A 16,105-nucleotide genomic window follows, 5' to 3' on the forward strand; every position below is an offset into this window, starting at 1 on the left:
CAAGGGATCGACTCTCTTCTTCAAATTGAGCACGTCGAGTAAAAGCAAGGTTTACATGTTCAACTTTTAGTGTTGCCATTACGATTCAAGCTCCGTAAAATCTAATCCATCTTGATTGCGTTCACTAGTGGTGGGTTGTCTTCTGGGCTCGTTACAAAGAGATCCCACGGGATCGAAGCAACCTTGTTTTTTTTCCAATCACAGTGATCGAAGATCTTGCTTATGTCACAACTTTTATAGCGTTGAAATGTCTGGACAACGAACGGGGTCAAATCTCGCCCCTCCCCTTGCTGAAGAGTAGTGCCTTTGAAAATGAGAAATCAATAGGATTAAAAAAAACTGACAGTACGCTGGCAAGAAGATCGCCGCGACACCGACACTTCGTAGATAGTGAATAATTTCAGAGTGCCGATGGATAGTGTTGTAATGTACTGGTCCTCACGGTTGCCTCTGTACCAGGTTTGCTTTTGGTCCAATAGGTCGTTACAGCTAAGTGCAGCGAGGCCATATTAAAGGGTTCGACAGTTGGGAAAGGAGAGAGAAGCAGAGAGAGAGAAACCTCACTTCACAAAATACAACGGGAGGAACAAGCATCTTAACTCCCAGCCGGCCTTCTCTTCTTCTACATTAATTCGTCTTTGTGTAAGGTGTGAGTTGCCGACGAACGCAAGCCCTCTAAGTTACAAGTGATAGTAGCCCCACTCATGATCCAGACAGAATTCCGTCCAGGGTGTAGACGTGTTGGCCCTCCACCAGCGTGTATCAGATCCTGACAGCACTTGTCGAACTCAAACCGATCGAAAGTCCCTCTGTATTGAATTAGTCGATAATTCCGGTCAAAGTCGCCGCGGACGGCAACTTTGTCCTCGGACAGCGTATCCTCGCTACCGAACCATCCCTCGGTTATCGAATGACACATCGTCGGGAAAATCGAGATTCTAGTGGCTCCAGGCGAGATGCAGCGGGGCTGCCGTAGCTTTGCGTCAGAGGAAGACGGGTTAGACTCACCGAGTCTTATCTTGGGATAGCGGTCGTTCTAATTCCAGAACGACGTACTAGTCCGTACACCTTACGGAATCCAAGAGTCAACACAAGACCCTTAACTGTAAATCCCCAAACTGAATGTATTTTTCTTTGTTTTGGTGTAAATGTATGGCGCTCACTATCTACCATAGTGAGCCCTGGTCTCTTGCCTATCCATTGGCTATAAAGCCATCTACTGATGTTCCAGGTTAAGATGTGAACCCCACAACTCCTGGGTGTCCCACACTCTGCAGCCTTCGGGTAATCTTCGTGTAACCCCGTTACACGAGATGACTGAGCTCTTCCACAAACCGAAATGCGCCCTGCTTTTTGAAGTGAAGCGCGCTGCGCTCTGACACTTTCCACGTTAATCCCAAAGAGTGGATAATGCGCCATACCGAAGTTTTGGAGATGTCGATGCCGTGCACTCGTTTGATGGCGTCTTGAGCTTCATCTAAGTATGAGAGTAGGTGCTGCTGGTAGTAGGTAAATAGCCACGTCCGCTACTGCGCCGTGTACTTCCGCTTGCGTGTAGTCTGGACACGCTGGAACACCTCGGTTTCATATTAGATCTGCAGCCTATCGCCGATCGTACGCTCCGTCTTATTGAAGACGTGGGCGAAATGGATCTTCCTATAGCCGAGCTTGATATGCGCGTAAAGACAGTGGTAGATAGTGTTGGGGTGCGCGTGTTGCCACATTACCGCTTCCTCCGTCTCGAGTGGATTTGTGAGTGCGCACTTTGAATATTGGCCATTTATCGCCTAGGATTGATTGGCAGAGGTCAGGCCCAAATCGCACCGTTACGGAAAATTTGACCGGAATTGACAATATTACATCGGAGTTAAATAACGCAAAAATCTGATAGTTTTGACACCCCTCCCTAAAGCAGATTTTCACGGTGCCATGTCTTTCAGAAGTTGAAGGTGGTCGTCGCTGATTGGCTAATAGGATTTGTGTACTGGGGTGGTTGGACGTGAGCGCAAGTACAGTAGCTGTGTAATTACCAGTTATGTACATAACTGGTGTGACCCACATCGTTTCAAACCCAGCCGAAAATACTTGAAGTGCACGTTGATTGGTCAGTTCTTCAGGCGAGCTTCCTGCCAAATCTTTCAGGGTGCCAAATCTATCAGACTTTTGTTTGGGCTGAGTTCGCTGAAAGCAGTGACCTCAACAACTCGAAGACGTGTTGTCTTTGCTATCGACGGGACGGGTGCTGTACCCCTCTGAACGATTCAACTGTGCAGGAAGCCACGTCCAGGGCCAATTATGATTTATGGAACCCGATCTTGAACGAATGTGAATTGAGGCCTCGACTACGCTGGAGGTTGTAAGGAATGGAGACCAACGCGTGGTCGTCCAGAGCTATTGTACTTGTCGGAGTGCAATTCGCCAGGTCGAGATAGAATTTCCGTGAAGGACATTGTCCGGTCGCGCAAGAGTGCAGTACCACAGTCACCGTGCCAATCAGCAGTATGACCCAGAAGCTCAAGACAAGCATTCCTGCGTTAGCAGTGGATTTTCCTCTGATCATCGCCATCGCGAGTACCCGAGACACTTGCGCGTGGACAGATGTTGCCGTTTGAAGTCCCTCTCAACCAATCGGGCGATAAACACACCGAAGATTACTCTGGGAGCGCATCTACAAATCTACTCAGGAACTGATGATGCCAAAAACATTATACCAAGCAAGCCTTTTGGTTAAACAACGACCCCGGTCATCCATTCTTCGATCCGACGTCAAGTGCACACTTCAACGGCAACAACCACCAGTTCGGGCTCTTTCACCGCCAAAACACTCAACCAGATTGAGTCTGCGCCGATGACTCTCCAGGAGAAGCTCATGAAGAGCTCCACCGAGAACCTGGCGCAGCGACGCACGTCCTGGACGTTCATGCGGGCGTTGCTCTGGAAAAACTGGCTCATCAAGAACCGTCAACCCGTCGCTACCGCATGCGAGATCCTCGTGCCCACCTTCTTCATCCTGGTGCTAGGAATGCTGAAGCTGCTTACGACGACGGTCGACGTCCCTCCCGGCTGGAGCGACGACGCCGGCAGCACTGGCACCAGTTACAACCTGTTCCAGGCCACGGGCCAGACCAGCGAGTGGGTCGATGTCGACCTACCTAAGTTCGCGCTGCACGAGTCCACCATGACCGGCCTGATGCTCAAGCTCGGACGTCAGTCCATCGACGATGGCCTGCACCTAGAGGACCTGTCCGCTTCCGACTTGGTTGCATGCCGGACGGGAGTAATGGCTGGTGGACTGGTCGACACCAACACCTCATCACCGTATAGTGTACCGACCGAGTGTGCCGGCAAGGTTGTGCCCTACAAGATCGGCATCGCCCCCGACAACGCCTTCACGCGCAACTACTTCGCCGAGGCGATGGACATGTGGTACCCGCGAATTGAATTGTTGAACTCGTCCAGTGCGTCTCTGACGGTCCCGTCGTTCAAGGAGAGCATCCAGTTCTTCGACTCGAACGACGCACTCACGGAGTACGTGAAGGGCGACAAGTACGGCGACAACTTCGACAATCCCAAGATCTTTGCCGCGATTGTGTTTGATTCGGCTCCATCCGGGGATGACATTGGAACGTTCGCGTCCATCGAGTACTCGCTGCGGCTGAACGCAACAAAAGGTAATAGTAGAGATTCTGTTGGTCGTGTGCCAACCACGGATGGTGCGCTATCCAACGTGGACTCATTCCAGAAGGACATCGTGACGAAGTACTACTCGGCCTACACCGTCACGGGTTTCATGACGCTGCAGACACTTGTCACTCGCTTTGTGGCCTGCATGCCTGAGTGGAGTTCGGCAAACCAGTCCACCACGGGTATTTGCCAACGTGCTCAGACCACCGCCAAAGCATCGTCCGAGCTTGACAGCACACTTCTCGATGTTTTGACCGATGACGCCTTGATTCAGGAAGCGCTCAGCGGAGTTAAGATGTCTGCAACGCTTTCGACAATTGTGGCAGGGCTGTCGAACAGCACCAAGGAAACCTTGCTGGTGCCTCTACGCCAAGCTCCGCAGTCAATGCTAGGTGCTACTGTCGCCCCATTCCCTGGCGACAACTACACCAGCTCACCCTTCTATGATAACGTATCGACTGTATTCTCGATCGTCTTCGTTCTGGCATACCTGTTCACGATCTCGCGAATCCTAGTGGTGCTCATCCAAGAGAAGGAACTCCGCCTGCGTGAATTCATGAAGATCCTTGGTGTGACCGAGAATACAATCTTTTTCACATGGTACATCACGTACACTGTCATCCTTTTTGTCGGTGCTGTAGTTCAAGCTCTTGCAGGGCTGGTGGGGCTGTTCCCAAACAGCTCGCTGATTGTCACCTTCCTGTTCTTCTTCCTGTTTGGAATGAGCGTGCTGGCGTTGGGATTCCTCATCAGTACGCTTTTCAGCAAGGCCCGTGTGGGTGCTTTCGTTGGAATGGTGGCGTTCTTCGCCATGTACGCAATTTCGCAAGGGTTTTCGGATGGCACGGCTGAGGATACAAAGCGGATAGGCTCTGTGCTTTCTCCGGTGGCGTTGTCACTTGGTGTTAACGTACTCGCAAATGCTGAAAAGACTGGGGAAGGCGTGCAGCTCTCAACGATGGATACGCTCAGCCATAATTACCGCCTGAGCACAGCAATAGGGATGTTTGCCTTTGATACGGTACTGTACACAGTGCTTGGTCTGTACTTTGCGAAGGTGATGCCCAAGGAGTACGGCACGTCACTCAAATGGTACTTCCCGGTCTCTCCTTCATACTGGCGAGGCCGAAAGCAACACCAAGTGACGATCGAAGCACCTACCGACACCCACTCGGATAACCTCGTCTTGGAATTGAATCCGGACTACGAGCCTGTTAGCTCCGAACTACGCGACCAAGAGCATCACGGCGAGGCTCTTACTGTGAAACGACTGCGCAAGGTGTTTCAGGTCCCCGGAGGCGAGAAGGTGGCAGTAAAGGGGCTCGATGTCACCATGTACAAGGACCAGATCACTTGCTTGCTGGGCCACAACGGTGCCGGCAAGACCACACTGATCTCCATGCTCATCGGCATGGCCGCTCCCTCCAGTGGTAATGCCACCTACCGCGGCATGTCGATCAACGAAGACATGGACAAAATGCGTCAATCCCTCGGTATTTGTTTCCAGCACGACGTTCTGTTCCCGGAGCTGTCGGTCCAGGAGCACCTGCAGTTCTTCGGACAAATCAAGGGCTACGCGAACGAGGAGCTGCAGGCTGTGGTCGATCGGCAGATCCGCGAGGTCGGCTTAACTGAGAAGCGCAACTCGAAGCCCAACGATCTGTCTGGTGGCATGAAGCGCAAGTTGTCGGTGGCAGTGTCGCTGCTCGGTGACAGCTCGCTGGTGTTCCTGGACGAACCCACCTCTGGTATGGACCCGTACAGCCGTCGCAGCACGTGGGAGATCCTGCTGAACAACCGCAACGACCGTGTGATGGTTTTGACGACGCACTTCATGGACGAAGCTGACATCCTGGGTGATCGCATTGCCATCATGGCTGAAGGCGAGATGCGCTGCTGCGGCTCGTCGCTCTTCCTGAAGAACCGCTTCGGCGCGGGCTACAACTTGACCCTTGTCAAGGACGACGCCAACTGTGACGACGAAGAGGTTTCGGCCTTTGTAACCTCGTACGTCCCCTCTGCACAGCTCCTGAGCAACGTCGGAAGCGAGATTGCGTTCCAGCTTCCCCTTCACAGCTCGGCGAGCTTTGCCCCCATGTTCGCTGCGATGGATCGTCAGTTGCAGACGCTGGGTTTGCTGTCGTATGGAGTGTCCGTGACTACGTTGGAGGAAGTTTTCATCAAGGTGGCGGAGTTAGCAGACGAGAACAACCAGCATACGCTAGGCAATAATGTACAACGGAATTCGACGGATTCAGGAGAGTACTATCAACCCTGCGACGAGATCATCACGACGGAGTCGGTCTTCCAGAGGCACCTGCGTGCCCTCATCCTGAAGCGGTTCAGGTATGCCAAACGCGACAAGAAGGCCATCATCTACGTTGCTGCGCTGCCCGTTCTTCTTATCGCTGCGGGCTTGGGGATTCTTAAGGCCAGTATGGCGATCAAGGACGACCCTCTGAAAACTCTGACGACGGAGGCTTATTCCGGTAACGAGACTCCGACGCCGTACTTCTGCCAGGCTGGAGCTGGAACTGGGCAATGGTGCAGCGAGATGATGGCGTCGTCATATTACTCTGGAGCCAACGCACAGGCCCTTTCGATCTCGGAGCCGGCATTTGACACGGATTCGCCCACGGTATTTGGCATCACTTACACGGACCCGACCATCAATGCGAGCGGCGCGACCGGGTACAGTGTTGCGATGGGCCAGCAGGTTTACGAGCGTGGATATGGTAAGGGCGCTGGTCTTGTGGAGGGTCAGTATGGAGCTTACTTGGTGTACGGTGACAGCGACCATAACGTGTTTGGCTACAACGTGTTCACAAACACGACGGCGTCGCACTCGTCGGCGATTTTCAAGGCGTTGATGGACCAGGCGGTGTACCGGTTCTTCGCGGCGAACAGCTCGAGTGACTCAGCAGCTTCGACGGTGAACCTGAAGGTGAACAACTACCCGCTGCCGTACACCGCAGCAGCGAAAGCGGTGTTCAGTTCGTCCACATCGTTTGTTGCGGCTCTCTTCATTTGTATCGCGTTCACGTTCCTGCCGGCATCGATTGTCGTATTCCTGGTGAAGGAGAAGCAGGCTGAGCACAATTCGAAGCACCAACAGCTCGTCTCTGGAGTATCCTTGCCTGCGTTCTGGCTGTCCAACTACATCTGGGACTTCGTCATGTACATTTTCCCATGTGTATGCGCGCTAGTGTTAATTGTTCTGTTCAAGATCTCGGCGCTCACGGGTCAAGACTGCGATAGCTGCACGTCTGCGACGTTCCCTGCCGTGGTTTTGCTGTTCGTCCTCTTCGGCCTCGCTATCTGCCCGTTCACGTACTGTTTGTCGTTCATGTTCAAGGAGCACGCGTCCGCCCAAACGTATACGATCGTGCTCAACTTTATGATCGGCGTGGTGCTGATGATCGTATCCTTCATCCTGGACACAGTTAACTCGACAGAGGACGTGAATTCGGTGCTAAAGTTTTTATGGCGTTTCTCTCCGCTGTTCGACCTTGGAAATGGTCTTCTCAGCATGGTCACGAATGACATTGACACCATCCAGTACAGCGAAAGCAAAACAAGCCCGTTCAGCGGCGATGTCATCGGGTACGAGCTGCTCTACCTCGCGTTTTCTGCCGTTTTGTACATGGCCCTGGCAGTGTACCTTGACTACTCGAAGACTTTTGCGAAGAAAGAGGAGGACCATGAGCATCACGGTCTCAATGAAGATATCGAGCCGGACGAAGACGTTGGACGGGAAGCTCAGCGTGTCGCTAGTGGCGAAGCTGATGGGGACGCGGTGAAGCTTGCAGGACTCCGCAAGGTCTACCCGGGTGGCAAGGTGGCGGTTCGCAATCTCTCCTTCGGCTTGAAACGCGGCGAGTGCTTCGGCTTCCTCGGCATCAACGGAGCTGGAAAGACAACCACAATGAAGATGCTTACGGGCGACGTTCAACCGACCCAGGGTACAGCCACTCTCAATGGCTTTGACATCCTCTCACAGCAGATTGAAGTGCGCCGCCAAATCGGATACTGCCCGCAGTTCGACGCCTTGTTCGACTTGCTCAGTGTTCGTGAGCACCTAGAGCTCTTCGGCGCGATCAAGGGAATCCCTCGAGCATCTTTGGAGCGTGTTGTGATGGAGAAAATCCACCAGCTAAACCTCGCAGACTTCGAGAACAAGCTTGCTGGTAGTCTGAGCGGCGGCAACAAGCGCAAACTGTCGGTGGCCATCGCCATGATCGGCAACCCGGCCATCATCTTCCTGGACGAGCCTTCCACCGGTATGGACCCTGTCTCCCGACGATTCATGTGGGACGTCATCGCGGACATTTCAACTCGTGGCAAGGAGTCGACGATCGTTCTCACCACTCACAGCATGGAGGAGTGTGAGGCGCTGTGCTCGCGCGTTGGCATCATGGTGGGCGGTCGTCTTCGCTGCTTGGGCAGCGTGCAGCACCTCAAGTCTCGGTTTGGAGATGGCCTCGTGTTCGATGTGAAGCTGGACATGCCTACTGCGGACGAACTGGAGTACCTAGTCCAAAGCGTCTTTGGCAACGGCAGTGAGTTCGTCACGCCTGTAGAACTTGAAGACAAGTGCCGCGTATTCGGCAACGCCCAGCTCGCTGACCGAGTCACGGCGTCGCACCCGACCGGCTACAATGTTGCGGCCGCCATGCAGCGCGATGGGTTTGTCCGCGCCGAGGCCTTCTGCTCGTGGTGCGTCGAGGAAACGCGCTTCGACAAGCTTAACGATTACCTCGTGCAATCCTTCGGTGCGGGCCAAGTGCAGGTGATGGAGCGCCAGAACGACTTCGCTCGCTTCAAGGTGCGCAGCCACAATAACGAAGTAAAGTTGTCCAAGATGTTCGCGCTGGTCGAAGACGTGAAGACCAAGATGCACATCCGCGAGTACAGCGTCTCGCAGACGACCCTGGAGCAGATTTTCAACTCGTTCGCGAGTCAGCAGGAGGAGGAACAGGGCGTCGCTCGTGGAGTTTTCCAGCAGGAGCAATAAACGAGTAAACCCGTTAGCACATCCGTAGACTATTGTGAAGGATCGCCGTAGGTATTGATTGCTCTATGCCGGAAAATCTCTTGTGTGAAGTTCACACTGTGAACCCCATAATGCCTCTATACATTCCTCAAGGCTCAACAAGAAGCCACCTGGTTGCTAAAGGGCCAAGACAGGTTACTAGAGCAGCGTGTTCATTTTTCAAGTGCGGCTATAATTTCGGCCCGCACTGTACTTATCTTGTATTCCAGCGGAGAAGACAATACTGCTCTCGTCCACATGTTTAACCCCACCGGGAAATTCTTGTTCAGCTTAACCCTTTGAATATGTCACGGAGAAGGCCGTGGTCTCACCGCTCTGCCTATGGGGCTTCTTGTACCATGATCGGCCGACATAGCAAATAACAGTGATACATCGCAACTTAGCAAGTAAATGTGATACACCGCAATTTACAATCTTTTTACCCACTTTCGCGGTAATACGGTGCATTTACTCTAGTATGTTACATTAGTTGACATGAATTGTGTGAACCAGACTTCTCAGCTTCGAATTCCATGATCTCTGTTGATTCTGTAGACTTCGATGCGAAATAATGCTGCAGCTCAGGAAGGTGGAAATGAACATCGTCCCAAAGCAGGGAAAGGTTCTTGACTACAGCTTTCTCGTTTTGTTGTGCCTCGCCAACAACCCGTTGGTACTGTGTGATCCCCGCTACATCAAATGCAATAAATCCACCAAACTTCGCATCGTGCTCAACTTGGATCTGACGCATCTTATCGATGCAAGCTAGAGCAGCCTCTTGAACTTGAAAAGATCGGTCGAAATAGTTTCCCAGTGCATCGATCATCGTAGATCCGATCCATTGAAGATCCTGACGAGAAATGGCCAAATTCTCCATGTTCGTCGAGCCATTCTGCAATAACAGGCATCGCGGCGGTTGGCAAAACGACACATCCAGCTGTTGAGAAGGTATGCAAACTTACCAAGATGTGCGCATCAAGTTGCTCTTGAACCGTATCACATAGCTTCAAAAGGCCTTCCCAAAATGCAAGCGTATCCTTCGCCTCTGCCGCTGCTTTATTGCTGGCGCGTAGGTCTGTGTAGCACAGAGTCAGTTCCTTCCGTAGCGACGCGATCTGTGGGTTTGAAGAAAGCTCCTTCTGGTAAGCATTCCGGAGTTCTGAACACCCAGTATAGTTTTTGGCTGCAGCAAGCTCACAATGCCGCCGCGAAAACGATTCTTCAGTTTTCTGCAGCTCAGTATCCAGGGATTTCTGGAGTAATCCCATCTGCTGTTCTTGAGAAAGTATGGTTGATTCTTGTCGATCCATTTGCAGCCACCAATCATTCTTGCGTTCCAATATTTCGTCATGCTGATTGCGGAGTCTACCGTTTGCCGCCTTGCACCAAGTCCTCCACTCGACAGAGTTTCGGCGAAACTACCAGCAACCTTTACGTAAGCATCTACAGCAAGAACGATACTGTCGATCACAGCTAGCCACGCCAGTGTTGCTTTTGGGCCGGTTCCTGCACTTCCTGCTGACTCCAGCTTCACTTTGATAGTTCCTCTGTAATCAGTAAACGTCTCCCCAGCTATATTCTACAGTATTCATACCAGTTATTAGAGCACGGGACTTCGCACAAAGCATATGCACCTCACACGTACCTGACTTCTGTCGTCGTGCTCGATATCAGGCAAACATTTTATCGTTTGAATGACCCATTCTACGTATTCACCCAGCAGCCGATCGCTTGATTGGCGCTTCGAGGTCGCATCGCGCAACAAAATCAAAGTCGCACCCAGTTGGGCTGTCGTAGCTGTTCAACGTGCTTACCCAGCACTTCAAGAAGTCGCCGCTCCCAGCATGGAAATTTCGACAGCCGCTTCAAAATGGGATTCTCAGTAAAAACTTTTTTGCATCATTACCGCGGCAGCTTGACGATGTGTCTCAGATGACGAATCAGTAGCTGCCGTGCTCAGTTCCATGTCATTCTTCAATCCGGATGACTTCCAAAATGCATGTACAGTGCCACTTTTGAATGCAACTCGAAGCACAACATCTCTCGGTTCAGCTACCCTGGCACGTGTGATCGTTTTTTCCGCTCCTTTTGTGGATTTCAGTCGTTTCTGGGGTGAATTACTCTGCTGGCTGCGCGAGCTATTGCAGACTCTCTTAGTGCTTGAACACGAACCATCGAGTGGTTCTACGATGTCCACATGTTGGCTGTATCCAGCAAATCTATCACCATGCTCATCACTGTTCGCGGTGCTTCCCAATTTTATGGATAATCCGGTCGCTGACTCGTAGCCCCAGTGTGGTTACTCGCGTGTGCCATGCTGCCGTCGATATTGCATTCTTCATGCTCGATATGATAGCTGCTTGCTTCATTCATAGTGTCGCCAGAACCTTCAGGTTTCGAACCGGATTCGGCCAGAGCGGCGGACTTTCCGACGGCATCATTGTTGTCGCGACTCTCAGTGGGCTTATTTACTTCATTTCTGGACCCGCGAGTATCAATACGGCTTGAGAGGGTCTCATCGTTTCCATCTAGAGGGCGTAACGCGCACTTTTCAAAATCAGCGTTGGAATCACCAGCATTATCCTGAACATCCTCTCCAACACGGCGACCAACCGTGTTCCCTGGAATGTGACCACTTTCGCTACAAGCTGGTCTCACCGCAACTTCTGGATCAGCATGCTGCCACTCGGCTAGGTCAAGATCTGGGGGCGGGTGCTTGTAATCCCAGCTCTGCACTCGCTCCAAGAATCGGTCAAGTTGAATCGACTCGCCCAACTTGCTCTAAGCGCATTTCGAGTGGCGAGTTAGATACCATCCATTTCTCAACTGAGTTATGCACAACACAAAATTGCGCCGCACCTTGATCTGGGATACGTATTTCTCCCGTACCTCCGCTCAGCTTCTCGGAGCGGATTCTTCTTCCCCACCAACACGAACACCAATTGACGCTCCTTGATGTCATCTAGTGTTTCATCGTACCAGTCGTGCGCCTTCATACGCCCATCTTCATCGAAATGGTTAAATCCACAAAGAACATCGCCGTTTCGAACCCCGCTACGGTACGCCACACTCGTCCTCTCCAGGCCAGCGACCTCAAACACGGACTCGCCCACCTTTCGGACAGTAAAGTCGATATCATACACGCACGTCTAGACAAGACAAAAAACAGCCCATCAGCTGAATTAGTCCACTACCAGTCCTAACATGGCTAGCTAGGTAGCTCACTCGTATCGTGGGCAGCTGCGGCGAAGGAGGAGCCTCTGGCCCAAGAGCGCCGATCCGCTAACCTTCACGTTTCTCTTGTCCCACTTCTGAACAAACTTGGACAGCTCGTCCAGGCGGTGGACCCTCTTGAGGTTGGACTGCACAATGGGCTTCACGTCAGCTCCCACGTCCCAAAATTAAAAAAAATTAAAAACATAGATCTCCTTCACCTTTCTGGCCGAGATGAAGTCCAGCCGCTTCTTCATGAGCGTGTCCTCCTCCGGCCCCACAGCCACGCGCTTGTCCACGAACAAGATGAAGAGAGTGCCGGCCACCCGCGCGCCGAGCTCTAGCAGGGTGTCGTCGCCCCAGTTGCGCGCCTTCTTGTGGCCCGAGCAGCTGTAGTCACTAAAGCCGCAGCCGCGGTCGCCTGCGCGCAGCCCCGCGCCGAAGGCCACGCCGCCCTCCTGCACGTTGCACACCTCGAAGGGCCACTCCTCGTCGTCAGGCACGCGTCTCACAGAGAAGTCGAGCGCGGAGGACCCCTCCGGTTGGTAGAGATAGAGCTGGAAGGAGGAGAAGAAAAAAGGGCTTTAAATGGGCGACACAGTTGCAGAGGGCGTTATTTATTGTTGCGCGCCAGCATTCTCGCGCTGTCTCTTATTGGGCTTGCAGCAACAAGTGACGGGTGTGTCTTCCCTGGAGCTTGCTCGGAATTGCAACCTGGTGGTAGTGGAAGAATAAATATTTAAAACCTCGAGCAAGGTAAGAGGCAAGTTTTTTTTTCAACGCATGAGTTTCTTAACGAAGCGAGGTGGACTGTTCTCTGTCTGGATCGAGCACGAGTGCAATGGCAGTGCTAATAGCTGCTGTTTGGCCGTCACCTTCAGACAACGCACTGGCACACGTGTGCTGGTCGTTCAGAGCATTTTCTTTCGATTTCTGTTCTCTGCCTCCTTAATCCTTAAATATTAGAAGGCAGATGTGCAAGCTGCGATTGGTGTGCACGTGTAAACCGAGGTTGTCACTCTGGCGCTGTTGACGAGCACCCGCAACTGAGTCGCGTCTGGCTGACTGGCGGCGGTCTCACTTGGGGATTTCCCGACTGGCCAACACAGCAGCTCTATTCCCCTCCTGCACCAAGACAAATGGACCAGCGGTTTGCACAGTCGAGGTCAGCCGAGAATGCGGGGAGCAACCACAACGTTCGTGTTGAAGTCAAACCCTTAGACAAAGAGAGAAGAGTGTTGGAATATGTCACCACAAAGCTCACACGCACAAATTCAACTTGTTCTTGGCGGTAAGTTGGGGAATGGCCGCAGCCAAACTCCTTCTCCCTCTCTCCTAGACATGCATGCAACCGTTAGACTACACTACCTCAACTGCCTCGTCCCTTATCTGCTCCAGCAGCACTTCACTGTAACTTCAACAGCAGCAACTTGCAGTGCTTTCCAACAAAGAGAAGCAACCATTACGACTCAAGGTGCCGGCGACGATCCAATTGGCCTGCAACAGGTTTTCCCTGCGAGTGCGAGCAGCTTCCTACTCCGTGAACTCGACAGGGAACTGAGCGCCAAGCACAGCGAGCTGTAGCAGCCGCTTGCAAAAAGTCTTTTGGAGGAAGCTTTCTAACCAAAGTATCTCGCTTTGTACAAGGCTTTCAAAGCCACTTCTGGTTGCAGCACACCCCAAAGAACAACCTCCCATTCCAGCTCTATAGATGCGTAGACAGAAGCCGACGGAGCGACTGTACTGCCTCGGTCCCCTGTGACGAAAAGATTATATCAATAATATATTGTAGCCCAATGATTGCACCTTTTTAAATTAATCACACATAGTTTTTCCCTCTCAAAAAGCATATTACTGTCACTCATGATGTTGCGAGCGTCTGGCCCCGCCAAGCTGACGCTGCTGCGGGGCGCGCGCCGCCTGTCGGCGCTGTCGTTCGTGCCGCAGCTGCGCGCGTCCGTGCCGGCGTCGCTGCCGGCCATCCACCGCCTCGTGGAGAGCTACGAGCGCGACGTGCAGACGTTCCGGCCGCGCGAGAGCCTCCAGTCGGACGTCGTGTTCACCAACAACCACCTGCGACTCTCGGGCATCGACGTCGTGGGCTTCGGTGTGCTGCAATGACGCTGCCATTATCCGGATTTTATCTTATCTAATTGGCGGATTTTTTCTTTCACGTTAATTAGACTATGACTACACGCTGTGCCACTACACGGAAGAGCTGCAGCACCTCATCTACGCCATGGCCAGAGACTACATGGTGAGGCTGCTATTGCCCATCTCTTTTAATTATTATTATTGTTATTATTATATTGTTGCCTGTACTAATGATTTCGTATTAACAATGTGTTGAGTGCAGGTGGGCAAGTTGAGGTACCCGGAGGGGGTGTCGGTGCTGCAGTACGACCCGAGCTTCGCCATCCGCGGGCTGACTATCGACAAGCAGAAGGGGCTGCTGTGCAAGATCAGCTCGCACCAGAAGCTGTCCAACACGGCGGTGTTTCGAGGTCGCCAGCGGCTCTCGCGGGACGAAATTATGGAGCTCTACGGTGGCTCGAGACACATCCCCGTGCACGACCGCGACTGCAACATGGAACCGCTCAATGACCTGTTCAGTGTCGCCCATGCGTGTCTCTTTGCCGACGTGGTGCAGTACATGATCGACCGCGACATCGAGTACGAGCCGATTGCGCTGGTCGAGGACGTGAACCAGGCCATCACAAATGTCCACCTTAGTGGGGACATGCACAAGGAGGTGGCGCTCGACTTGTCGAAGTACATCGAGCCCAATCCGACATTGAGACCATTGTTGGAGCGCATTCGGGTGAGTGGTCTGAAGAGGCTTTCTACATGTAGTACGGGAGATTATGTTAGCCGCTCTAACGTACTCGTAACATCATTCTGCAGAACTCTGGCAAGAAAAGCTTCCTGTGCACGAACAGCTCCTTCTCTTACATCAACGCTGGCTTGAAGTATATGCTGGGAGATGACTGGCGAGAGGTTGGTGAACTCCAGACGCTGATTTCATTTTGATGTACGATCCTTTTCCACTAACTTGCTGATCGGTGGCATGTGTCCTAGCTCTTCGATGTGGTTAGCGTTAGTGCGCGGAAGCCGAAGTTTTACACTCGTCAGCGCTCGTTCCGCATGCTGGACATCGGGCACAAGCAAGTGCAGGTAAGTTGAAGATTGCTGTCAATTGTTCGGGTAGATAAAGGGGAAACTCGCTCGCTCTTTTGTGCACGGCGTATGCTGAATGATTGGACGTACTTCTTTCTGTAGTGGCACGCTGTGCGAGAACTGCGCCGAGGCGAGGTGTACACGCAGGGCAGTGTTTATCAGTTGTCCAAGTTAACGGGATGGGTCGGCAGTCGAGTGCTCTACATCGGGTGCGTTTGCCCCTATCGTTATGAAATTGCTGGAATTGAGTGGAACCGGATTAGCTGATAATATTCGATGTGCTTTACATTTACAGCGATAACTTGTTTTCGGATTTGGTGGAACCTTCTCGGGCAAACGGCTGGCGGACGGGTGCGATTATCCGGTGAGCACCGCTACTGTTGTCGTTCTACAACAGTAGTAGCACCGATCTCACATGCTGTGGGCTATGTTTCTATGTATAGCGAGCTGGAGGATGAAATGAAAGTCCAGCAAACACCAGAATACCAGCGACTGGCATTCCAGGTACGCAAGCATAGGATACGCTTCTGGTAAATGGATGCTAGAGTTGCCGACAAATACTCTGGCTTACAGATTAACAAGATTGAGGAGTTGATGCGCAACATCCAGAACGAGCTGCGCTCGGAACCAGTTCCGCAGGTAAGTGTACATACACCCATACTTTTCAAAAAATGAGTGTTAATTAGCGTTGATTTTGTCCTCAATTTTCAGAACCATGCCTTTGTGGACCAGCTCGTCAATGTCCACGAAGCAGTTCAGATGGAGATGGAGAACCTGATCAACGTCAATTTTGGGTCAGTGTTCCGAGCTGACACATATCCGTCCCAGTTCGCGTTCGTCGTTCAGCGCTACGTGGACATTTATTCTGCGCGGCTCGAGAATCTGCTGGAGTACCCGTCCAACCATACGTTCTACCCTGAACGAATCGCCATGCCTCACGAGCATCCTACAGGTGCTCCGCGGTACGAATAGAACAGCAACAGCGTCTAGCAGTGACAA

The 16,105-nt window shown here is 52.3% G+C and overlaps 4 protein-coding genes across 4 annotated transcripts; 2 read left to right on the forward strand and 2 right to left on the reverse strand.

The window, feature by feature from the left end:
• Nucleotides 1–2,848: 2,848 nt before the first annotated feature.
• IUM83_05020 (ABC transporter A family member 1) lies at nucleotides 2,849–8,698 on the forward strand (the record flags this gene model as incomplete). Its single annotated transcript, XM_067929128.1, has 1 exon — nucleotides 2,849–8,698. The coding sequence occupies one exon, from the start codon at nucleotides 2,849–2,851 to the stop codon at nucleotides 8,696–8,698; it is 5,850 nt and encodes a 1,949-aa protein (XP_067794826.1).
• Nucleotides 8,699–9,197: 499 nt separating this feature from the next.
• Nucleotides 9,198–9,984, reverse strand: IUM83_05021 (uncharacterized protein; the record flags this gene model as incomplete). Its single annotated transcript, XM_067929129.1, has 2 exons — nucleotides 9,198–9,608; nucleotides 9,679–9,984. The coding sequence occupies 2 exons, from the start codon at nucleotides 9,982–9,984 to the stop codon at nucleotides 9,198–9,200; spliced, it is 717 nt and encodes a 238-aa protein (XP_067794825.1).
• A 1,554-nt stretch (nucleotides 9,985–11,538) lies between these two features.
• Nucleotides 11,539–12,810, reverse strand: IUM83_05022 (uncharacterized protein; the record flags this gene model as incomplete). Its single annotated transcript, XM_067929130.1, has 5 exons — nucleotides 11,539–11,542; nucleotides 11,606–11,865; nucleotides 12,004–12,078; nucleotides 12,151–12,486; nucleotides 12,805–12,810. 5 exons carry the CDS (start codon nucleotides 12,808–12,810, stop codon nucleotides 11,539–11,541), a joined length of 681 nt encoding a protein of 226 aa, XP_067794824.1.
• Nucleotides 12,811–13,792: 982 nt separating this feature from the next.
• IUM83_05023 (putative 5'-nucleotidase domain-containing protein) lies at nucleotides 13,793–16,078 on the forward strand (the record flags this gene model as incomplete). Its single annotated transcript, XM_067929131.1, has 10 exons — nucleotides 13,793–14,036; nucleotides 14,113–14,186; nucleotides 14,286–14,750; nucleotides 14,834–14,926; nucleotides 15,008–15,103; nucleotides 15,209–15,315; nucleotides 15,402–15,470; nucleotides 15,550–15,610; nucleotides 15,680–15,745; nucleotides 15,818–16,078. 10 exons carry the CDS (start codon nucleotides 13,793–13,795, stop codon nucleotides 16,076–16,078), a joined length of 1,536 nt encoding a protein of 511 aa, XP_067794823.1.
• Nucleotides 16,079–16,105: the final 27 nt, after the last annotated feature.

The sequence above is a fragment of the Phytophthora cinnamomi genome, assembly GCF_018691715.1.
Source record: "Phytophthora cinnamomi strain GKB4 chromosome Unknown Contig23, whole genome shotgun sequence".
NCBI lineage: Eukaryota > Oomycota > Peronosporomycetes > Peronosporales > Peronosporaceae > Phytophthora > Phytophthora cinnamomi.